This window comes from Acomys russatus, chromosome 13 (genome assembly GCF_903995435.1).
Source record: "Acomys russatus chromosome 13, mAcoRus1.1, whole genome shotgun sequence".
NCBI lineage: Eukaryota > Metazoa > Chordata > Mammalia > Rodentia > Muridae > Acomys > Acomys russatus.
The window spans coordinates 13,051,122-13,075,161 of record NC_067149.1 but is presented as its reverse complement, the minus strand read 5'-3'; the positions used below and the strand labels follow the sequence as shown (position 1 = coordinate 13,075,161).

General features: G+C 51.3%; 1 protein-coding gene across 1 annotated transcript in view; it reads right to left on the bottom strand.

Annotated features, from left to right (window-relative positions):
• Window positions 1-688: 688 nt before the first annotated feature.
• Window positions 689-24,040, bottom strand: part of Dysf (dysferlin) — a 205,008-nt gene continuing 181,656 nt past the window's right edge. Inside the window, exons 45-56 of the mRNA XM_051154820.1 lie at window positions 22,972-23,063; window positions 21,132-21,302; window positions 20,294-20,436; window positions 18,104-18,243; window positions 16,862-16,950; window positions 16,516-16,611; window positions 15,980-16,121; window positions 11,800-11,899; window positions 8,402-8,580; window positions 5,286-5,395; window positions 3,956-4,103; window positions 689-831 (exon numbers count right to left, since the gene is read on the bottom strand). Coding sequence (XP_051010777.1) covers window positions 793-831; window positions 3,956-4,103; window positions 5,286-5,395; window positions 8,402-8,580; window positions 11,800-11,899; window positions 15,980-16,121; window positions 16,516-16,611; window positions 16,862-16,950; window positions 18,104-18,243; window positions 20,294-20,436; window positions 21,132-21,302; window positions 22,972-23,063 — 1,449 coding nt within the window. The 3' untranslated portion in view covers window positions 689-792. The remainder of the gene's footprint in view (window positions 832-3,955; window positions 4,104-5,285; window positions 5,396-8,401; window positions 8,581-11,799; window positions 11,900-15,979; window positions 16,122-16,515; window positions 16,612-16,861; window positions 16,951-18,103; window positions 18,244-20,293; window positions 20,437-21,131; window positions 21,303-22,971; window positions 23,064-24,040) is intronic.

The window sequence follows — 24,040 nt, the reverse complement described above, 5'->3', positions numbered from 1 at the left end:
CTGGAAGCCTTGGAGGGGAGCCTTCCAGCTCTGCGTTTTGTGAGTGCGGTCCTGCTGCTCCTGCGGATTAAGTCTGGTTCCCGCAGGAAATTTCAGACCCACGCCAAGGCCAAGCTTCAGACCACAAGGAAAAGGTGTCTCGATCCAGCCAGATATTTACAGCAGGGTGTGGAAGCCGAGCAGAGGGATTGCAGAAGTGTATGTGACAAGGTCAAAGCCAGGGGTCAGGCCACCCTCCCAGCCTGAGGCTCTTACCAGCACATGATAACTCCCTAGAAATGGGGGGGGGGGGAGTTCTGCAGAAAATGTGTGTGTGTGTGTGTGTGTGTGTGTGTGTGTGTGTGTGTGTGTGTGTGCTCACGTGCATGCACACATGCACATACTTGACAAGTGGAGGATGGGAGGTGGAGGGTGGGAAGGGGCAGGGGAGAAAGAAGATACCGGTCACTGGGCCAGACACTAAGCCTCAAAGCCTCCTGCCCTAGCTGTTTCTGCCTCCAAAACACTGGCCATGAAGTGATAACACCCCACCAGCACCGTGATCTTCCCCAGACAACCCCCTCCCACCCACAGCCTCCCTCACTCAGGGACTGTAGACACATAGTCAAGGAGTCTGTGTTTCTGTCTGCTTTATATTGAGAAAACCAAGAGTTCATCCATAGGAGTGTTGGATGGGGGGGGGGGGGGGAAGAGATGATGAAATAGGGTGACCACCAGATCCCAGAGGAATGGAGGAGCAGATGGTCCTGGGCCAGAAGGCAGCCTGCGCCCCTTTCTCCAGAGCAAATGTCCTCAGCTGAAAGGCTTTACCAGCTTCATGGCAGCATAGTTCTAGAAAGAAGAGACAAAGACGCAGACAACGGTGAACCCTTCAGGGTCAACATGGGTGCGAGCTGCTGTCATTGGGCTGAGGGTAAAGCTGCAGGTAAGGGGTTGGGCTTCCGGGTCTCCACCACCTGCCTGCAGCCTGCCTTTGCCACCTACTAGCCCACAGCAGGCTCCACACCCCACCCTTAAAACATTCCTTACCCATCAAGCTAAAGCCGACCCTGGCCATTTCCAGGATTCCCAACCCCTACTCTCATACCCACAAACAGGAGGCTCAGGGCTAATCCCATCACCAAGCCACTGTCCAGAAAGCCTTAAGGTGGGGTGCGGGTACATAGGGCAACCCATAAAAGGGGCTGGCATCAGAGACAGGTTCATCCTCCACAGAGCCCTGACGGAGTCTCCCCTCCCCCACCATCCCCTTCAAGTGCCATGAAAACACACAACACAACACAGGGCTCCTAATTGGGACAGTATGTTCTCCAGCGCTGGCCTGGAAAGCCAACCCTGGAAACAAAGCCGGCCCTCCTTCTCCGCCAAATCGCTTCTGCTGCCTCAGTCTGGCCCTGCTCCCGGTAGGCTCGGAGGGGCCAGAGGAGTCAGAAGGGCCCCCCTTATCCCTCCTAGGGGACCCTCCAAGACAGTGGGGGTGGTCTAACAGGGCTGGAGCAGCTTCACTTTGGGTAGCCTTCACTGGCTAGAGTAGGCCCTCTGCCCCACCTACTAAAAGCAGGTGAGCCGACAGGCCCAGGTACAAGACAGGCCAAGCGACTATGTGATGGGATTCTGGACTGCAGCCAGGCCTACAAGCAAAAGGTGTGTAGCCTAATCCTGCTGGCCCCTGGAGCCTGAAGGCCTGGCCTGGATCCACCTGTGCTCCACGTGCTGCTCTGAGAGGTCAGGACATAAAGGAGACACTCCAGGAAAATGAAAGGAGCATCCTAGGCACCAGAGGAAATTCAGACTCCTCAGAAGTGCCACCCCCTCCCGGAGTAGAAGGGACTGGCTTTTCTTCCAGCCACAGCCCTGAGACTACCACTCAGGGCCAAGCGGGGCAGGACTGGGTAGACACTCAAACAGCTGTGGTGATGGCGTTTAGGACATGATCCTGCCCTCTAGGCAATTAAATAAGGGATTCTATTTAAGATGCAACAGCTTGAAAACACAAGCAGAACCTGACCTGAACCCCCCAGAAGCCTGGGGTTCACCTAGTCCAGCCTCTTCCACACTTAAGGTCACACACACAGATGTTGGTGGAGCCCATGTTCCCAGGTCCAAGAGCAATGCTCCGTCTCCTACAACAACCGGGCTACTCCATTCTGACTGTGCTAGAGGGCAGCTTCCTGCTGAGCCAGCCAGAACTCTGACTCCTAGAAGCTTCCTAGTGACATGGAGGCTAATGCTCCTTGGACCATGCCTGGAGAAGCCCTGATTCCTAATTCGCAGCTATAATCTCAGTGCAACCTTATTATTCCTTTGGGTCTCTGCCTCACACTCTCTCCCTTGTGGCCCCAGGCCCTCCCTGCCTGGGCACAGATCCCTACTTAATTCAAGGCACTCAGTTCACTGAGTAGAAGCTGACCATACCAAGTGAGAAAAGGTGACCTGAGCCACGCCGGAAGAGGGGACTGTACTCCTACCCTCCCCCACCACCCGGCTTTCACTGGGAGACCTGACAAGGATGCTGTATTTGTGTATTTGTTATCTTCTTGTCCTTAAAGTGTCCCTTGAAATGGCACAAACATCAGCCCTCACAGCCTGGGCCCACCCAGGACCCCAGTCAGTTTGGTCACCTGACTTCAGTGTCCTGCCGAGTCCAGCAGACATTGTGACAGGAGCCAGGTGACCACAGCCAGTGCACAGCAAATAACCACAGCCATCAGGCATGCCATTAAAGGCTTTCCTGCCAATGTGGCCTCAAAGGCAGCTGGGGACTGACTAGCCAAACCCGGAAGTCAGCTCTGCTGCTACTTAAGGTTTGTGCAGAACATGCAGGGTGAGCTGTAGTCCTAACTTTTCCTCCCAGGAGGCAAGGTGCACTGAGCAGGCATCCCAGTGTCTAGCCCTCAGTGGAAGAGCCCTTTCTATCCACTTCTTCCTGCAGGGAGTCCCAGATCACACAGTACACCTGGGAATAATTTTCCAAGCCACCTCTCTGGTCGGAGATGGTGACCCGGATGCATATGGCCCTCAGTGACAGCCATATCAAACTGTGGTCATGAACTGCACACAGATGGCTGTGCAGCCTACGGCCAGTCCCTTCCCCTTTCTGGATCTGATGTAGCTGTGAAGTGTTGATGCTAAACGTTTGTGGGCTGGCGGTATGGCTCAGGGTAAGTTCTGTTCCCAGGACTCATGTCAGGCAACTCAGGACCACCTATAACTGGAGCTCCAAGAGATCCAATGGTGCCCCCTTCTGGCCTCCATGGGTACCTGCATATATGTGGCATACATTTACATGGGCATATACATGCACACACATTAATAAAAACAAATCTTAAAAAATAAATAGATTAAATAAATAAATAAAAGTGTGGGGTTTCCCCCATATAAAAAGAACAGAAAAACTCAAGTCCCAGCTCAACAGTACTTCAACACTTTCAAGGCCTGAAGTGTCAAGAGACTCCGGGCTGGCCATTTTTAGGATCCTCTGAGAGCTGCGAAAGCCACAGGCAGGGACAGGGCAGAGGCTTACCCAACAACCACCACAGGCAGAAACAGGGCCCCAGCATCCCTAGATGGTATGGCTCTGCCACACTAGGCCCAAGCCTCTTGTGTGAATTTCGTCCACACTGATATTGATAAGGCTCAGGAAGCAAACAAAACTTACAAGTCTCAGGATGCTCCTGAAACTTATAAGAGTCACAAGTCTCTCCCCAAAGCTATCCCAGCATCACACAGTGCTAGGAAGGAGAGATTCTCCAACCAGTGGACTTCCTGTGCAAGTCATGCTGGAAGCTCCAGGGATGCAGTTTCTGAGTGTTTCCCCCACCAGGCTGGAGTGGACTTTTCAGTGGTGCAACCACCTCTGATTTTAACCAGTGACCTGGATGCCACCAGATCCAGGGAACATATGAAAAGCAAGGGACTCTCCCAAGGTAGCACCTCCCCACAACAGGCTGCTCACCGGGAAGGCGTAGACAAAGATACCCAGGAAGAGGAGGAGGATGAAGAGGATGATGAAGAGGATGATGGCACATCGGAAGCGCCGCCACAAGATGAACTTCATGGTCTTGTACGGGGAGGTGAACCACAGGAAAGAGGTGTCAGGGCGCCTAGAAGTGAGATCCCAGGGGTCAGCTGAGCACCTCTGTAGGACTGTTTCCTCCAGACACTGCTATCAGCTGGGATGGTAGGTTAAAAAGTCTGACTATGGCAGGAGCACTCAGCCCATCCTCCCAGAGCCTCTGCTGAGATGATGCTTGCCTGTGTCACCTGCATCCCTGGTGCTGCTGAGCCCCATCTTCAGGACCCTTTCCTTACGTCCTTTTCTCCTTCTGAACCTATCCTCAGTCACAGAGCACATGCTTGGGAGCAGGGCTGAGTTTCCAGGATGCCATGTTTGCTGAGAGTACACTGGGCCCCAGATAAGCCAGGCTGATTGACCCCGTGTACACTGCTGGGCTGGGCTTTGGAAGGATGGAGAATAGAGAGGCCAGAAAAGCCGATCTTCACTCATTCACTCCTAAGGAAGAACTGCACACTCCTGTGGGTACCACAACTCAAAGAACACAGAGGGGCTTTGTGTCTCAGTCTTGTTCTTTTTAAGCATCTGCTGGCTAGCCTTGAGTCGTGGCACTTCCCTCTTTGCCCATCAAATCCCAACATCCTGGGCCAAAGGTGCCTCTCCCCACTCTCTAGCCCCACGGCACGAGGACAGCACCCTGATAAAGTTAGCCACCTACACTCTCTTTCAAGGGCACCATGGTGGGTGGCGCCAAACACGGCCCTGAACTGAGTCCCCATAGCATCTTCAGCAATTGCCCAGGAGGCTGGAAAACCCTAGCTTCCTCTCTTGAGTTTCTTAGCTGGAGTGACTGCATTTAAGGCTGCTAAGCCAAGTCTCCTCTGTGAATAGCGGAACTACCCAGCAGGGCGGAGTCTAGGATACAGGACCCTAATGCAGTACACTTGACACAAAACCCACAGGGAACCGCTTCTATGGGGCCCACTTCTTTTTGCTTTGTTTGCTTGTTTTTGTGTTTTGGATTCTGACACAGTATCTTGCTATGTAGCCCATGTTGGCCTGGAACCTGCTATCCTCCTGCCTCAGCCACCTGCACCTTGTGCCTGGCTTTGCACCTGCTTCACGAATTAATCGATGAACCCAGTGTTCACTGAGGCTGTGTCCATGGCCTGCATCTCTCGAAACCATTAAGACCACATAGCCTCTGTAAAGCTACCTACTGGGTGCCTCCTAGGTGGCAGCGGCCTGCTTCCAGGGCCAATCGACTGACCTTGGATCCTCTAGCTTTGGATTCATGTTGGGTTCATCCCGACCCTGGCCAGCAGGCCGTTCTTCGTGTTCACTCTCTGCAACGATCTCCAAGGTCATTTCCAGCTTCCCCTGTGGACATCAATGGAGCTTGATTGGGACATCTGGCCAGTGACCCAGAGCAGAGCCAAACCAGGACAAACAGAAGAACTACACTGTTGTTTTTTTTTGTTTTGTTTTGTTTTGTTTTTTTAATGTAGGGTTGTGGTGCGCCATCTAGAGTGATGGCTCAGCAGTTTGGAGTCCGTACTGGTCTTGCCCAGGAACCTGGTTCAATTCCCCACTCACAGAAAGATGACGATTCACAATGACCATGCCTTGCTCTGTCTTCTACTGGACCCTATGCACATATGGTACACATGCAAACACACAAGCATAAACATCAGATAAAATAAACACGTGTCACATTTAGCTTCAACTGCCTACTTGACACAAAGCAGAGTCAAGTGGGAAGAGAGACTCAGTTGAGGAACTGTCTAGAAAAGATTGGCCCGTGAGCACATCTATGGAGTGTTTTCTTAGTTGTCAATTGACATGGTCGGTGCTGTCCCTGGGCAGGTGGCCTTGGGCTGTATAAGCAAGGTAGCTGAGTAAACCAGAAGAGGCAAGCAAATCGCTCCCCTCCATGACCTCTGCTGCAGTTCCTGCCTCCAGGTTCCTGTCTTAAGTTCTACCTCGGCTTCCCTCTGTGATGGGCTATAATCTGGAACCTTTTCCTCCTCAGGCTGAATTTGTTTGTGTTTTATAATAAGAGCAGAAAATCAAGCTATGACTCTCTCTTTCTCTCTCTCTCTCTCTCTCTCTCTCTCTCTCTCTCTGTGTGTGTGTGTGTGTGTGTGTGTGTGTGTGTGTGTGTCTGTCTGTCTGTCTCTGTCTGTCTGTCTGTCTCTCTCTCTCCATATATATATATATATATATATATATCTCACATTGGGTTGTTCTAATCACAGAAGCATTCAAAAATTACAGAAATATGTGCAGAAGGGGGCAGTCACCCACTTATTCTACATGGAGACAGGTGTTCCCAGCATGTTTTGTTTTGTTACCATTTTAACCTTTATTTTATCTTATTTTTTAAATTTATTTTACTTGAGAGGAGAGAGAGAGAGAGAGAGAGAGAGAGAGAGAGAGAGAGAGAGAGAGAAACAGGTGACTGAGGAGGCCAGGAGGGCACTGGATTCCCTTGAGCTGAAGTTACAGGTAACTGTGAGCCAAACAATGTGGGTGCTGCAAACCGAACCTGGGTCCTCTAGAAAAGGACTGAGCCATCCCTCCAGCCCCCTATTTCCAAAGTTCTTATTCATCAGAGCTGCAAGCATATGAGACACAGAGACACAGCCCTGTGTATGCAGCTCCATAGCTTTTTCACTGGGGGAGGTATTTCACTATATAATTATATATTATTTAAAGTTTGGTTTCTAATGATTGCAAACCAGACTAAGGTTGGTTGACCATAGTTTATTTAGTAACTGCTTATTTTGGCTCATTTTATGTTGTTTCGGCTCCTTGAAATAAATAAATAATAGCACAACAAACAACTCAGAACCTAAATTTTTAATTTTATCCAGTTATTTCTTGAGCTGAGAGTTTAGAAATGGGATGGCAGAGTCCAAGGGCACAGATGTTGCTAAATCCTGCACTGTGTGGTACTTAATTGCCCCACACACAGTGAGGCAGACCATGCATTCCCCAGCAGAGGGAGCGAGGCTCATCTCCTGTAAATTCACCAGCATGAACCTTTCTCTTTTTTGTTTTTCATTTTTCAATCTAATTTAATAAACCAAAAAGCATCTTTTAAAATAGTTCTTTATAAGGAGAAAATGGGAGGAGGGAGGAATGGGAGGATACAAAGGATGGGATAACAATTCAGATGTAATATGAATAAATTAATAAAATATATTTTAAAAAATAAAATAAAATAGTTCTTTAACTGCCAGGGAACTGACTGTCTTGTGTTATGTAATGAGTCACAGTAATAATGCTGTGAGTTATCTGTGCATGTATCTTGCTAGTTTTCCTTCTGGGATGCATTTCTTATTGGTTATCATAAGTCTTTGTACAACGAGAGCATTTTACCTCAAGGGCCACTTGAGGGCTGGCCAACTGTTCTGTCTAAGGAACCAGTCAGGGATTAACTCTGTCCCTGGGGGTGCTGTGGACTCCAGGAAAGGAGTGCTCATCCTGATCCTCCAGCCACCCATCCTCCACCTACCAGAGCAGACCTCTTGTCAGGCAAAAAATAATCCCTGAAGCCAGGCGCAGTGGCACATGCCTGTAATCCCAGTACTCGGGAGGCAGAGGCAGATGGATCTCTGTGAGTTTGAGGCCAGTCTGGTCTACAAAGCGAGTCCAAGACAGCTGAGGCTACACAGAGGAACCCTGTCTTGAAAAACCAAAAGGAAGAGGAGAAGGAGGAAGAAGAAGAGGAGGAGGAGGAGGAGGAAAGGGGATCCCTGAGAGGGTCCTACATGGAACAGAAGAGGCATGGTCTCTGTCCATCCAGCAGGAAGCCCCAATCACAGAGATATTTAGAATTAATCTCTCTAAGGTCATTTGTCCGATTCAACAGGTCTCCCCTGAAATAGGAGCCTTGAGAGAGGAAGGCTGGAATAGGAAGAGGGGAAACACCTTAGAAGATAGACAGACAGACAGAGGGGGGCCTAGGAGAAGGCTCAGTCAGTAAAGTGTTTGTCCTGCAAGCCTTTGGACCTTAGCTAGATCCTCAGAACCCACATAGAAACCAAGGCCTGGTGACACACTTGAAATTCTAGGACTTGGAAAGCAGAGACAGGCAGTTCCCTGTTGGCTTGCTAGTCCAGATGGCCTACCCTAATGAGAGAGCCGGAAGCCAATGAGAGATCCCATCTCAGAAAATAAAGTAGCTGGCACCGAGGATTAGCACCAAAGACTGACCTTTGGCCTCACCCCCACCCCATACCTGTACACACACATACACATGAGCATGCACACAGGGAGAAAAATAATAGAGAGAAGAGAGGACAGCACGTGCCTGTGCCCCTGGGTTCCATGGCAGAGATAGCTCCATGCCCTCCCCTGGACTAGAGAGAAAAGACTCACCGCCAGGACTTTCTTCTCACCCTCCTCTGTCACACAAGGCCACCATCCTTTCACCGTCTTCTGCTCAAAAAGGGACACAAACCATTCTGGATGGAAGGTGTCATCCAGCTGGTCCAAGGAGCACTTCTCAGCCGTCTTGGCTGGCTTGGGCATGTGGTTGAGATCCAGCTGCAGGGAGCCTGTGGAAGAGCAATGCTCTTAGAGGATGCCCCAGTCACTGTCCATTTAGGGCCACTCTGGGTGGGCAGATTTAAGAGCTCATTGTCACCCTCTTCAGCTTGTCTCACGGTTCAGCCAAGGGTCAGCTCCATCAGCTCCCTGGCTCCTGTCCACGGCCTCTTGCTCTCTCCATTCAGGCCCTCACCATCCGATCATGCATAAGTGTGTAACCTCCCCGTTCTGTTTCCTCGCTCTGAGAACAGACGCCATTTCTCCAGTACTTCTAAATTCATACGCCCATGGCCTCCACACACCATCATGATTTTTATAATGGCAAAATACATGCATGCACATATATGTATGTATATATACATATATATATGCACGTCCATATAGTATAGATGTGTGCGTGCGCGTGCGCGTGCTAGTTAAGTTTGTTTATTCCACTCAACACATGCTAGAGTCATCTGGGAAGAGGGAATCTTGATTGAGAAACCATCTCCGTTAGATTGTTCTGTGGGCCATTTTCTTCATTAACGATTGATGTAGGAGGGCCCAGGCACTGTGGGCAAGGTCACCCCCCCCTAGGGAGGTGATCCTGCGTTGTACAAGAAAGCATGCTGAACACGCCACACGGAGCAAGCCAGTAAGCAGCATGCCTTTGTGCACAGAAACCATTTTACCCACCAAGTCATCTCCTAGCCCCCCACTAATTCTAAATGACCCACTCAGTGACATTAGGTAGAGTCATGGAGTTGCACAGCTATTCCTGTCCCCTAAAAGAAACCGCTGCCTACTATGCAGCAACTCCCTCGTCCCCTCAGCCCTGGACATCAGCGTTGTCTTGTCCATGTGGACATGCCTCTTGTAGTTGCAAACATCTGTCCTTAGGTGCCGATATGTTTTGTACAGTTGAATCATGCTACCATAGGAAGACAATACATTTCATTTTCCCATTCAAATGTCTCTGGGCGTGAATCATCTTCCTGTAACAACTATGGACATCTGAATGGGCAGGTGAACGCTGGCCCACATGGGCCATGTTCTCTGTTTCTCTTTTGAGATATAAAATATGTGACTAGGGGACTGGAGAGTTGGCTCAGAGGTTAGGAGCACTGACTGCTCTTCGAGAGGTCCTGAGTTCGACTCCCAGCAACCATATGGTGGCTCACAACCATCTATAATATGACCTAATACCTTCTTCTGGCAGGCAGAGCACTGTATACATAATAAATAAATAATATATTTTAAAAAAAATATGTGACTAGGAAATGCAGTCGATGGTAAAGAAGCAAAATCCAAGGGAGTCCAAAGGCAGTGTTTGTTAAAGGTTTAAGTTTCATTTTTTTTAAAAAAACTATCGTTTTGAATGTTGCTTCTTTTCTCAATAAAGATGACATTTTCTTTTGAAATAAATTTTCTAAAGCCTCATTTATAAAGGATATATTGATGCCTAAAATCAGTTTTAAAAAAAAGACTTCATAGTATTTTAAAGGCAGGGTCTGGAGAGATGGCTCAGCAGTGAAGATCATGTTTTACACTTGCACAGGCTCCTCCCAGCACACATGTTGGGCAGTGCACAGCCCCGTGTAACTCTATTTCTGGCAGAAGCAGATGCCTCTGAACTCCACCGGCACCTGCACTCCTGTGTAGAAACCTACACAGACACACATATTAGAAATTAAATAGTTTTTAAAAATTAAAATGGTAGAAACTATTTGCAATGTGTCCCGTATTTTTGATACATAAAAAAATATATATGGAGGTCAATAATTTAAAAATGAACCTATCCCAAAACCATGAAGAAGAATCACCACCGGTGAGTGTTGGGAGGATCCGTAGGATGCCCCACAAGCATCTGTGACTCCAGTTCCAAGGGAACTGACATCCTCTTCTGGCCTCTGTGGGCACTGGTCATGGACGGGGTGTGCATACATGCAGACGAAATGCTCATATGTATAAAATAAAAAAAAAATCTTCAATTTAAAAGAAATCACCACTCTACGCATGTTCAAACCTAGAGTCGAGTAACACAACCATAGACCTCCTCTTAACTACAGAACATTTCCTGCACCTAGAAAGGAACCTGTTCTTCTGTCCACTGACACTGCTCCCTATACTATCATTAATCTACTCTTCCCTGCTTTGGGTGTGCGTGTGTGCGCATGCGCATGCACACGTGCATGGGTGTGTGTTGCATGTGCGCGTTCATGTATGCAGGTACATGTGCCTGAACAGGCCAGAAGTCAATCTTGGATATTATTCCTTAGGTGCTGTTCCCCTTGTGTGTGGGGTTTTTTTGTTTGTTTGTTTGTTTTGTTTTGTTTGAGACAAGGTCTCTCACTGGCCTGAAACTGGCCAGGTAGGCTATGCTGACTGGAGTATCCAAAATCCTGTCTCTACTTCCTCAGCTCTGAGATTACAAGTAAATGCCACCACATCTGACTGTTGTGCTTGTTTTGTTTTTTAAATGTAAGTTTTGGGCTTGAAGCCAGGTTCTCAAGCTTGCACTCCAAGCACTTTAGTGGCAGGGCCATCTCCTCAGCCTTTTTGCCCTCTTTAGATCTGTCAGGTGTGAGCATCTCAGAGACATGGACTTACGCAGTACTTTTGTCTTTCCTCTGCTGGCTTCTGTCACTTGGCATGTTTTCAAGGGCCATCAAATGGAGTCAGGAGCAGCAACTCTTTTCTTTGTATATATGGATAATATCCCATGTATGGACAGACCATGTGTCAGCACTAATTTTCCTACCTTTAGCAGGACTGCTACCAACTTGTTTCTTTCTCAGCACTCCTTGCTGGCCTTATACAATGCCCTCCTCATCTTCACTTCTACCCTTCAGCCCAACTCCCTGTGCCCCAGCGTGGCTTCTCAGGCTGCCCAGTCAGAGCCCTTGGTCATTAGGACAGCCCTTGGGGCATAAGGAGAAACAGTGACTTGACCCCCATCATTTCTGGGCTCTCTATTGCTAGATTGGCATGACCTGGGATCTTTGGTACCTCCTTGTTAGAAGTGAGGCCAGGCAGCCATGAGTGCCAGCATGGCCCCACCGTGACCCCTTCCTTCTTGAGTCCCACCATTTGACATGGCTCAAGGATCACCTCTGCTGAGGACCCACTCCAGGGCCACCCTGTTCTCTCTGACGTATCTCTGTGTTGCATGCTTCACTTATGCTGGTGACCATGCGACCCTGAACTCGGGGTCCTGGGCAGCTCAGAATGATAGAACTGAGGCTTACCCAGAAAGTCATCGAAGGAAAACTTGTCATTGTCCCAAATCTGGAAGACCACACGTGCTGGGATTTTGCTCTCTGTCTTGTCGAGTCTCCAGAAGGCATCCTGACCCAAAGGAGGATTGGGGAAGCAAGGTTAGAAAGGTTTCTCCAAGGCTGCAAACTGGGAAGTCCCTCTGGCCTGGAAGGCTAGAAGGCAGCGGCTGTGCAGCAGTGTATCCCTGAGGGTCATGCCCAAGCCAGGTCCTATCAGGAAGACTAGGAAGAGCTTGGCAGTGTTCGGGGAGGGGGGAGGTGATGGCTGGTTAATAACGTCAGCTTGCCACACTTTAGATTCACCTGAAATGAAAAGTCTCCACTGAAGAACTGTCTAGGTGAGGTCGACCTATGGGCCTGTCTGCGCGTGGGGGGGGGGTGTCTTAATTGTTCACTGATACAGGGAGGACCATGGTGGGTGGCACCATCTCCTAGGCTGGGTCCTGAACCATCTTCCAACCACTTAAGAGGAAACCCAAAGCACATAGAATGTCCAGACGCACAGCACAGGGAGTGGCAAGCTGGGGTTCAAACGCAGGTGGTTGGGTTCCAGGGTCCTGCTCTTAGCCCTAAAATGGGTACTGCCCATGTGGTCTCTGGAACATGTGGGCTGGCAGAGAGCATCAGGATAAATCCCAGCTGTCTCTGGAAGGAAGCAAGGCACTGCTATAAGCAGCTGCCACTGAGGCAGGTCCCCGGATCTTCCCTCCCACTCCTCCAACCCACCTCCACCCCTAGAGCCTGCCAAGACGTTTCCCCACCCTGCTGGGGGAAGCAGTTCCCACCTGGATTGTCTCCCATATCCCAGAGATCAGCACCTTCTGGAACCAGGCATCTGGGAGGATGAGAGCAAGTTGACCCATGGGTCTAATGACTCTCAACCTGCAGGGCAATCATAGTGATTGATCTGTTCCCTGTGGCTCTACCTGAACAGGTGGCAAGTATAGGAAGCATCCTGTGGGACCAACCTAAGACCTGGACCCATATGGGTAAGAGCTGGGCAGCCCAGGTAACCACAGACGTGTCTAGCCCCGGACACCAAGGAGATAGTTGATCTTCACTGTCAACTTGACAGTGTTTAGAATAACCTAGAAGACACACCTAGTAGTGTCCTGTGAGGGTGTTTCCAGGAAGGTTTAACAGAGGGAAAACCCACCATCAACTGCAGGAGGCATCATCCCATGGGGTGGGTTCTCAGAATGAATATATAGGGAGAGATAAAGAAGACAGGCAAGTACTAGCATCGCCCCACTCCCTGCATCCTGTTCTGTGGATATATTAGCAGCCACATTCCCCACACTATGCAGTCACGGCACTGTGCCTGCCCACTGTGATGGACTGTTCCTCTTCTCACCATGAGCCAAAATAAACCTCTTCTCTCTTACATTTCTATCAGGTACCATGTCACAGCAGCCACAGCAAACAACATCCGTTAAGCCTGCCATGAACACCCCCCCCCCAACCTTCACAGTCACCCACACATCACCAAACTTCCTAAGAGGAGCCCATGGCCACTGTCCACAAAGAGTGGCCCGCCATCATGCATAGTCCCATGGCCTGAGCTGCAGTCTGCATTGAAGGAAAGCAGAGCAAGGCTGGCCCCAGCCACCCCTCTTTGCCTTTGCCTCCCACAGGGCTGCCTGGCCCAGCCTCCTGCAGGTGCCCGCTTCCTCTAACCGGCTTTTACAGCCAGCTCCAGGCTGCCTGCAGGGCTGCCAGCAGCCTCCATTCCTCAGCAGGCTGGTTTACAGGCTCAGGGGCTCAGTAATGAGCCTGAGGTTCAAACGGCCCCTGGTGGGAGCAGCTGGTCAGGGGCTCAGCCTGGAGAATGAGCCCCCCAGGTCCCAGGCGCTCATTATGCTCCTGGCCTGGGCCCTTTTACTAGCTGTTTATTTGCAGGGTGGGGGCCTGACTGCATGGCAGGCCCCAGTGGGTGTGCTGGGCTCCAGGTGGGGAATAAGGCTGAGCAACCAGCGGTGGTTCAAATAAGTGGGATGAAAGGAGACCTTGTACTTTACGACAGTCTCGGCTGGTTAATGGGGTCCCTGGAGGGCCTCCCCCCCCCCCCGCCTGCCAGGGGCCCCAAACTTCACCAGCAGAAGGCTGCCTCTGCAACAGAGCCTGGGAGCCCATAGCCTTGGCAGCCCCTGCACCTCGCCTACCTCATCCTGCCCTTCAGACCAGCTAATCAGTGCTCCCACTGTGGGCAAGCCCCACCTGCCTCTCAGGATCTGCCCCTAAAAGCACCTATTAGCCCTGCTGCCCTCCTGGCTGGTTCTGCCTGATCCCTCCCTCCTGCCTCCTGGATCTAGACATCCTCTGCATGGGGACTTGTCTTCTCTTCCTTCCCAGATGTGTGTCCCCTCACACCTGGGCACCATGCTCCTTTGCACCCTGCTCCTGTGAGTTTCTCCCTTCCTCCACCAGGACAACCCTTCTCTTTCCCTATAGCCTCAACAAGTCATTCTGTTTGGACTCTCCGACCCCCACCCCATGAGGAAGCCACCCAGCTTTCCTTTCTCACCATGGGTGCTAGAGAGGTGCTGCCTGACTTTTTAACTAGCACTTGCAACTGCACCCTCTGAGCTGCCAGGTGCCGATTCCCAGCTGCCAACTAGTACTCTCTCGTCCCACCCCTCCTCCACTCCACTCTCTCTGTGTGCAGCCACGTGTGTGTGCACGGGTGCATGTCTCGCATCATCACTACAGCTTTGCCCCATGTTCCCATCAGTCTCAAATCACTGGTCATAGCACCAAATTCTCTTCTTCACCAAAGGAAACAGGAAGGCCTGGCGACATCCCCCCCCCCCACTGTGGTAAAAAAAAATACTGTGGCCCCTCCTGTTCAAGCAACCAATGTACATCTCTGCCTCAATTTCCTCACCCAGGCCTACTCTCTTTATAGGGCTCACTGAACCCTGGAGACGGTGTGAATGATGCCTCAGCCCTTTCTGTTTTGCTCTTAGCCTCATCCTCCCTGTCCACAGCAAAAAGAGAGGTACTTAAGCATTTGGTGAGTGCTCTCGGACATGCACAATATCTGCTCATGAGGGAAATAGGCTTATAATAGACAAACTCTGAGGAAAGGCAAGATCGGAACCTATAGAGAGCCTGGGCATTGCTGGACTTGACACTTGCCTGCCTTTTCTGGTAGGACCTACTGCCACCTCTGGGTGGAAGAATCCCTTTAGCCCTTAAAAAGCTTAAAAGTTTTTTAATCCTTTGATGGTTCCTGAATGTTTGGCTTGACACTCTGGTTTCTCTGAGGTTCAGATGAGTCTGTGTGTTGGGCTGGGGAGATGTATTGAAGAGAACTCAGAGAGCGAGGAAGCCAAGTGCGTTCGGGCTTCCCTTCAAGGTAAAGCCACACTGTAGCCTGGAGAGAGGGAGGCATCGCTGAGGCTGTGACACTGGGACCATGAACTGCCTCTGGGTAGAAATCAGACCAATAGGACATAGGCACATGCATGCAGGCATGTACTCTGAGGGCCCGGGAACACCTCCTGTCCACTGGTGTCAGGAAGGAGCAGAAAGCATCGTTGAGTCTTGGAACCAGCCTGTCCCATACCCATGCATTGCACTCCGCTGACCTCAGAGGGTAGACCAGGTATGGGGAAGACGTTGCCACTCTTGGACCATTTCAAGACTTGCAGAGACTAATGCTCAGATGAGACCTAAGCCTGGAGCTGCTAAGAATCTAAGCCCTACCCCGACCATCAGGCCCAGGCCAGGTCTGCCCTCAAAGGTGTACCCAGCTGGCTGTACCCTCTGGCCCTGTGACAGTCATGCTGGGTCTCTAGACTCTTCTGCCTCAGGTCCCAGGCCCTTCCATGCTTCTCAGTGTATGTGTGGATGGCTGAGACAGGCAGTGGCAGCAGTACTTGAGCTTACAATAAGTGTATGCTATGTAGTTATGGGTCATCCTGGAAGGCAGAGACACCGGCAACAGTGATACTGGGGGCAGGTGGAAGGAAAGAGAAGTGGAGTACAGAGATGGTGAGGGCACCCCTGTGGGTAACAGAGACAGGGGTCACAGCCGCAGGAGCAACAGAGAGCATGCAACAGTGTCAGCTGTAATGCTAAAAGCTAGGGGATCACATTAGCATGTGAAGCCCCCAGATCCTGGTGCCACAGGTCAAGGGTCACTCACCTTCTTGGCAACAGCACAGACTTGCTCGGCGGGCAGGTAGTCAAAGGGAAAGACAAACCTCCAGTTGAAGTTCCCCTCGCCACCCAGGGAGCGGTAGTGCACGTCCGTCTTCTGTTTGTGTTCTTCGAATCCCACCATCCAGCTAACCACACACAGAAGAGGATAGCCTTCATCAGTTCAAAGGTCACAACTACAGGGCATTTCCCACAGACCTGCACCACAAGGCGGGCAACCTCTAACTGGACCCATGAAGAGCTGGGGAGGTGAAAGAACTTGGTAAGGGAGTCCCCAGGAAATCTTCACACAGCCCACTATGCACCACAGAGTAGGACCATCTAAGGCCTCTGAGGGTCCCCAAGAGCACCCTCAGTCCTTTCCAGTTTAGCTCAAAGAAATTTGAGGGAAATGACACCCTAAAGGCATAGACCCTCCACTGTGAGCTCCTCCTTGGAAGGGTCTTCCCCATGTCCACACCACAGCCTGAGAGAGAGCTCGCCCACCCCTGGGAGGTAGGGAGCTGGCCCAGGGGACCCTACCCTTTCACGTAGATGTCACTCATCTTCTCTCCTGTGAGGCTGAGGTCGTCCAAGATCACATCTTTTGTGTTCCAAATAATACAACGCAGAAAAAACCTGGCAGGGGGAATGACTTGTCTCTGCATAGATGTTCCAGGAAAGGATGTGATATCCCCAGCTGACTGGCCAGCTCATCCAAAGAGTCCTTCTGCCTGGCTGGCTGGACACTTAGCCAGATCCAAACAAGCTGTTCCAAGATCCTAGTAGCCCAAAATCTGTCTAACATGCAACCATCTTTCCTCTCTCCCACAGCTGTGATGGCCCTCCTGCCCCGGACCCAGCTAGGGTCTGTAGCCAGGCTAATTACCTTCTAGCTCTCCGTGGAGTGATATTGAAAGGAGGTCCAGGCCGGCCCAGCACCTTTGGAAAGAGGTCAATCCACATCTGTAGCTTCCCCTGTAAAGACATGAGCAGTTCATTCATTCATGTTCTACACACACACACACACACACACACACACACACACACACACACACACACACACACATCGCACAGCAGCCAGAGCTTCTGTACACCTGCCTAGTGTACAGTACACACCTGGGGACCAGGCCAAAAGAAATGAAACTCGGGCCTGTCTGCTTGCCTCCCAGAAGAGGCTCAGCATCCAGGAATGGAGGGACCCTAAACAGACAGATGGAGGACCCACTACAGAGGAGAGATCACTGCCCTCCCGACATGAGATGCTCAGGGACATGATGTGTCAACTGAGGCTCAGCGTGCAAACAATGGTAAAGTCAATGCCAGAGAGGGCCAGGGAGGCAGGGTTTAGTCATAAGGACTCGGGCCTCTGTGACAGAAGTCATTTTCCCTGCCCACCTCCACCCCCCATCTCTGCAAACCCAGGAACCAACCTGTTGCCTCTCCCTTAAAATGCAAAAGTTAAAGTACCTTGGCTCAGTGATAGCTACAAGATCATGAGGCTGGAGGACAAGAGGGTCTAACCTGGGCTGCTCTGGGAGGCTGGGAGTCAGCTTACCTAGGAAGGAGCCTGTTTCTCTCAAAGGCATCCTCAGAGCTTCCCCTGGGCTTCTCTCACCTCTCTTCACCCTGCACTGAGCCTGCTTCCTCAAACCAGCCTGCCTTGGCTGCCAGTCTTAAGCCTGCTGTCTGTGTTCCCTTCTCTTCCAAAAGAGAAGCCTCCAGCCCTCCCAACCACTCTCTGGGCCTCTGCCATTCTAGAGTTCCTGGATCTAGTCTGAGACCTCAACTGTAGCCCAGCACAGGATGACCTTCTGGGACTAAACCACTTACGATGGCAGAGACAGAGGAGACACCCTTTGATCAGATTGAAATGGAAAGATTTCAGATGCCCAGGCAAGTCAGAAGCCAAGGCCTACATGAGCCTAAAGCAAACACTAGTGTTATTTCCCAGACAGTATGTAGTAGGCCCTGAGAACCCATAGTAGACTACTCTGTGAAGAAATGAGCCACAGAGGGGGAGACCAGATCGCAAAGTGCCCGGTGGTATTTTGGCTGTTCTGGTGATCCTTAGGATGCAGCACTCTGGGGTCTGAGGACTCCACGGAGCAGGGAGTGGGCAAGGACTTACCTGCTCAATATCTGGCTGCAGAGGGCTATAAAGAGACCGCGACTCCACATGCTCAGGGACCAGGCCTTGTTGCTGAAGGACATGCAAGGCCAGACGTTCCTCCACCGGGCCCAGGTGTGGGTTTGGGAGTCTACCAGCCTCTGCTCCAGAAAGAACAAAAAGTGGCTGAGGGTATGAGAGACAAGACAGCAGGGCTACCTTCCTCTCGAAGGCTGGGTAGAGCTCCTGAGGGCCATAGGGAATCCCTCATCACCACAGACCATCCCCACAAAGGTGCACTGTGCTGGTCCTTATGCCTGTACTAGGGAAAGGTCACTGCCCACAGACTCCAGGTTTCGAATACAAGTTCCCTGTTACTGTCCTTTCTACCAAGCCTCTGTGGGAAAAAATATTGTTTTACATCACACTAACTTTCCTTGTCTGGCAAAGCCCACTCATCCATCTATTCTTAACTGCTCCCAACTCTGAACCCCAGCAACGTGTACCCACAAATGTGGCATCTCAGTGCTCATAACGATCGGGTTCATGTAAGTTGCTCTGTGAACGACAATAGCTACACTCAGAAACCACAGCGAACACTTCTACAGAGGACCCGTGTGCTGTACACTGCTCACATAAATGTGAGCGTGTCTAATGCGAGCACCTGAGTATCACTGCCATCCCCATTTCACAGACATGGACCCTGCAGAATCCCTACACCTGGGCATCAGGGCAGCTGGGACCCTACTCATCTAGGAAAGGTAAGCACATGCTTCTGTTGCCTCCTACTTCCTGTGGGGCAGCTCCTCACTGCCAGGAGACGACACACATGCATGCGTACATGTGCACACGTATGCATGCACGCACGCATCCACATACCCACCCTCATAGGCTATTGGCTCACTCTTCTTTTGAGCCAAGCACATGGTCATATGGTGTGTGCTTCAGGGCCAGGAGTTTGGCCTGCTCCCAGCTGGTTGGTGGCTTTGGGCAGGTCATTAAGTAAGCCTGGCCTCAATGGCTTCATCTGTACGGTGAGGCAGATGCTGGACCTCGGGATTTTTATAACCTAGAGCCCCTGTGCTAAAGTTGCTAGCCGAGCAGCGGGTGCCCCCGGAGGAAATGAGACTCCCCCCTCAACCAGACGCACATTCTTAATGGCTGAGCCTGGCTCAAGCCCTGAGAGAGTCAGGAACACAGACCGAGGAGGAGGGGGTGGGGCCCAAGCATCAAAGCTGTCATTTCCTTTTATAACCTCAGCACCAGCGCTGACATCAAACATCTCTGCAACAAGCAGGAGGCATAGGGCCAGCTGGGCCTGTAAACACCTCAGGGAGTTGGAACAGCTCTGGGTGGGCGACGTGGGAGTGTGGGTACCTCTGACACATGGAGAGCACGTGGCAGGGCATGTCGGCTACCACATGGGGCAGAGCCAAGGGACGGAGTGGGGTGGGGTGGGTTGGGGTGGGGTGTGGCAAGGCCTGTTGGCTACCCCCCTGGATGCTTAGGTGTAGGGGGCTGGAAATGTTCTCCAAGGTCAAGCAAGCAGGCTAGCACAAGTCAGTAGGGAGGGCTCCTCAGAGGTGGATATACCACAAGCTCTGACCACCAAAGCCAAAAGGAGGCAGACCCTGCCCCCGACCCCACCCCGCCTTTACAGTTGCCTGAAATCTCACCTTCTGTTCTAGTTTGCTGGCTTTTGCCATGATAAAACAGTGGCCAAAAACACAGAGAGGATGGAAGTGCTGACTGGGCTTACACTTCCAAGTTAAAATCATCTATCACTGAGGGGCAGTCAGACAAGAACTGAACAGAAACCATGGAGGTTTCTGCTTTTGTCGGCTCAGGAGCTCATGCATCAGCTTGCTTGCTTTCCCAGCCTAGATCCTCCTACCTAGAGATGGTGCCGCCCACAGCTGGCTGAGTCCTCCCGCATCAATCAAGACAATCTCTCATAGACTTGGCCACCGACCAACCCGATCTAGACACTTCTTCGGTTGAGGCTACTCTCAGATGACTCTGGGCCGTGACGAGAAGACAATCAAGGCTAACCAGGACATCCTTGGATGACTTCACCAAGGCTCTGGACAGAGTTCTGACCCTGGCTCCACCCTGACCTCTGACCCACAAACAGGCATTTCTTTACTCTGCTGACGTACGGTGTGATGAGATGAAGAGCCCACCACAGTGTGGGGCTCCAGGGCAGCTCACCTATCTCCTCGATGGTGTATTCCTTATCCTGGAACGTCACTCGGTCTGTCCGGTACACGGGGGCCTTGACTCTATGCTGCTGGCAGAAGAGGTGGAGGAGCTGGGAGGGGCGGAGCTGGTCTCTCCACTGATTTGGTCCAGAGCTAGGGCCCAAGTACAAGACTATAAGATGAGACACTCCAAGGTCACAGAGTGAGGAGCTTTCAATAGCCTTTGTACCCCTCACTCACACAACATCGTCCACCACTCACTGTCCCAGCTGGTGCCCTTTCTGATAGCTCAGCACCCCACTTCACTGAGGAAGGAACAGAGTCCCAATGAGCAAAGGACTGGAGGACTCATAAAACTGGAACTCAAATCCAATGCAAAAATGGCCCGGCAGTCACATTATAATATTTTCTTCTTTCCTTCTCTCTATCCTCCCTCCGTCTCTCCTTCCAGGTACCCAGTACCCTGCGGACCTTGGTGTATGTCACCAGAGACTGAAGTCAGGTGTGGTGGCACACGCCTTTAATCCCAGCACTTAGGAGGCAGAGGCAGGTGGATCTCTGAGTCCAAGGCCAGCCTGGTCTACAAAGTGAGTTCCTGGACAGCCAGGGCTACACTGTAACCCTATCTCAAAAAAGGGTGTAACAAGGCTAAATGGGATAACATGACAAAGAACCAGATACACAGATTCCAATTCTAATCTTGCCAGTTACAAGCCTCCATTTGCTCATCTGGGGAGTGGGAACCACTGAGCTCCGGAGTTGGGTTCTTGGACAGAACACCTGGGCTGTACTAAGAATCCGCGCGCGGCTGGCTGGCCACTGGGAAGCAGCTAGCTCTGGACACTTACACACAGTAGGTCTGTGGGAGGCCACAGCGAGCCCCAAACTTGGACAGCAGCCTGTTCTCTAGGTCAATGACTGTCTCCCCAATCTTCTCATCCTTGGAGAGGAGGTCATAGTCGTAGAGTGTGATCTTCAGGTCCTTCTCCACAGGTAGGGTGCAGGTAAGTTCAAACATCCTACAGGAGGGCCAGTGGCATCAAGGACATTGCAGACCCGATGCCACCCACCCCGTGGGGAGTCACAGGGCATCAGGGTAGGGTGCAGGTAAGTTCAAACATCCTACAGGAGGGCCAGTGGCATCAAGGACACTGCAGACCCGATGCCACCCACCCCGTGGGGAGTCACAGGGCATCAGGGTAGGGTGCAGGTGAGTTCAAACATCCTACAGGAGGGCCAGTGGCATCAAGGACACTGCAGACCTGATGCCACCCACCCCATGGGGAGTCAAGGGGCATCAGGGCAAGGGCAGGACATTGAAAGCCATCCTAGGGAGGTTGCCTTCCTCAGGTCTCCTGTAGTCCCTAAAACAAGCCGCCCACAGTACAGCTGTACTGCTCATGCCTTTGTGCTTCCCCCCACCCCGCCGTGTGTGTGTGTGTGTGTGTGTGTGTGTGTGTGTGTGTGTGTGTATACATGTGTGCCAGGTTTTCCCAAACTGAGCTGGATGCCTGGTTTATGTACCCCATAGTGAATAAACAGACAAATAAAATGGAACACATGGCACAGGAGACAGAGATATGAAACTCTGTAACTGAGGGCATACCCTGGACCTACTTTCAGGAACTCTGAGGGCTGTACACCAGCTTCCAAGATGGAGTAGAAGGAAGACTTATGGAAAGAGCTCTTTGGAGGAAGCTCCTGTGGGGTCTACACACACACACACACACACACACACATACACACACACATACATACATACGCACACACACATGCACACACACACACATACACACACACACACACACACACACACACACACACACACACACCACCCTCCATGTAACCACCATCCCAGCACCAACCGCCAGAGTTCATCAAACCTCTTCTCTCTACTTTCTCTCCTCTCCTAATCATGGTAGTGGCAAACTGTTGCTGGCTGGGACTAACTCTCTCCAAAGCTTCAGGCAAAGACACCTTAACTTAACAACCATATGGATGCCAACGTATGGATTCAATGTGTTCCTTGCTACATGGGGAGACCAGGATTCCACAGGTGCTAGAGAAACAACAGCCATAGGCCTCCCTCACCCCAAAACATATGACCAAACCGAACCCAGGAGCCACCCACATACCATAGCACTTAGCCCTCTTCCCTTGATCTTAGAGTCCCATGTGCCCTGGCTGGCCTCAGGTCTACCTCCATGCCCCAGCTGCCTACCACAGAAGCATATGGGGCACTAAAAGAGTAACTGCTGGTAACATGGTGCCTGGGAAAGACAAGGACAGTAAGGGACACTGGTGGAAGATGGTTAACTCCTCATAAAGACTCTTAGCTAATCACAGCATACCAGTGACAATGTCTTCATTTGGGCAAATGTACCAGTCACATAAGGCACTAATGGGGAAGTAGGGTGAAGGGCACACGGGGACTCCAGACTGTAAGAAATGCATCTTCTGAGTGCTCGTAGGTCTCCGGTCTTTGAGATGATTGCTTCTGTGCTTAGCCAGAAGCTTCTGACAGGGTTCAAGCTTGTGCTCACAATCAAAAGATCCAAGACAACGGCCCTGCCCCAGGACATAGAGACTTCCCAAGTAGCCAAATCGTGGCAGTCACATCTGCCCACTGAACTGTGAGTGATTCACACTGGCCCCTCTGGCCCCAAGCCGAAGGCACTTCCCACTTACTTTCCAAATACCGGCTCCAGAGTGCAAGGGATGTAGTTATCCTGGTCACTCACAGATTTCTTCCCTAGGGAGATCTTGATGTAAGGGTCACACTGGAAGACACAGAAATAGACAAGTAAAATCACTGGGTCAAGGTGCCTTCGGGGCTTTTGCCTTCCAATGGCCATCAGGGATCTGTGATGCAGATTGGCGTGGCAGGCCAGGGCCCATCCTCCATACCACGCCACGCCATGCCGTAACAATCAAACCACCCCACACCAAATGCTTTATCACATCCTACCACATTACCACACCACACCACACTACACTGTACCACTCCATACAGTATAGCACAACACAACACATTTCACCCTGTCACACACTATGCCTGGACAGGTCTTCTAACTCCCCATCAACGAGAAGGGGCACCTGAGTGTCCTGTACTCTTGACCCACTGGTACTCGGGAAGAGGTGGGTGTGGTCAGGCCTCTACCCTCAGACACACAAGACCCCAGCCAGGTTTTGGGGGGAGGGGGTCCTCTTCATTTTCCAGTGGCTTATTTCCAAAGATGGGGCGCGGGGGGGGGGGGGGGAGACGGACACGTTTTGTCTACCTAGAACAGCCTGGGCCTGTCTTCGGGATGCTCTCTCTAAGCGGCAGCGGGCTTCCCACAATCCTGCAGGACCAGGACATGAGCGAGGAACGAGGGCTAGCACAACGCCATGAAGGTTTCATAGATACAAGCCAGGATGACAGCCATACCCCAGAGGCCATCTGTGCTGCCCTGACCAGACAGCAATCATCTGCACTGCCCTTGGGAGCATATGTCTTCTTGTCTTTGAAAGGCAGGAGGACCATGGGGGGGGGGGTGGATAACAAGCTTACCCCCCCAACTCACCTTAGGGACACATATGGGGCCTGAACACATCTAAGGGGACAAGAAAGGGCCCAGACTTGTACCTCTAAACTCCACCCACCCACTCTTGTCCTGCTGTTCTCTCTCCCTTTTAACTCTCTTCTCTAGGCTAGCTCATCTGTTTCAGACTTCCCGCCTCCCTATCTGGCCAGAACTAAGCTCTGTCTCTTGCT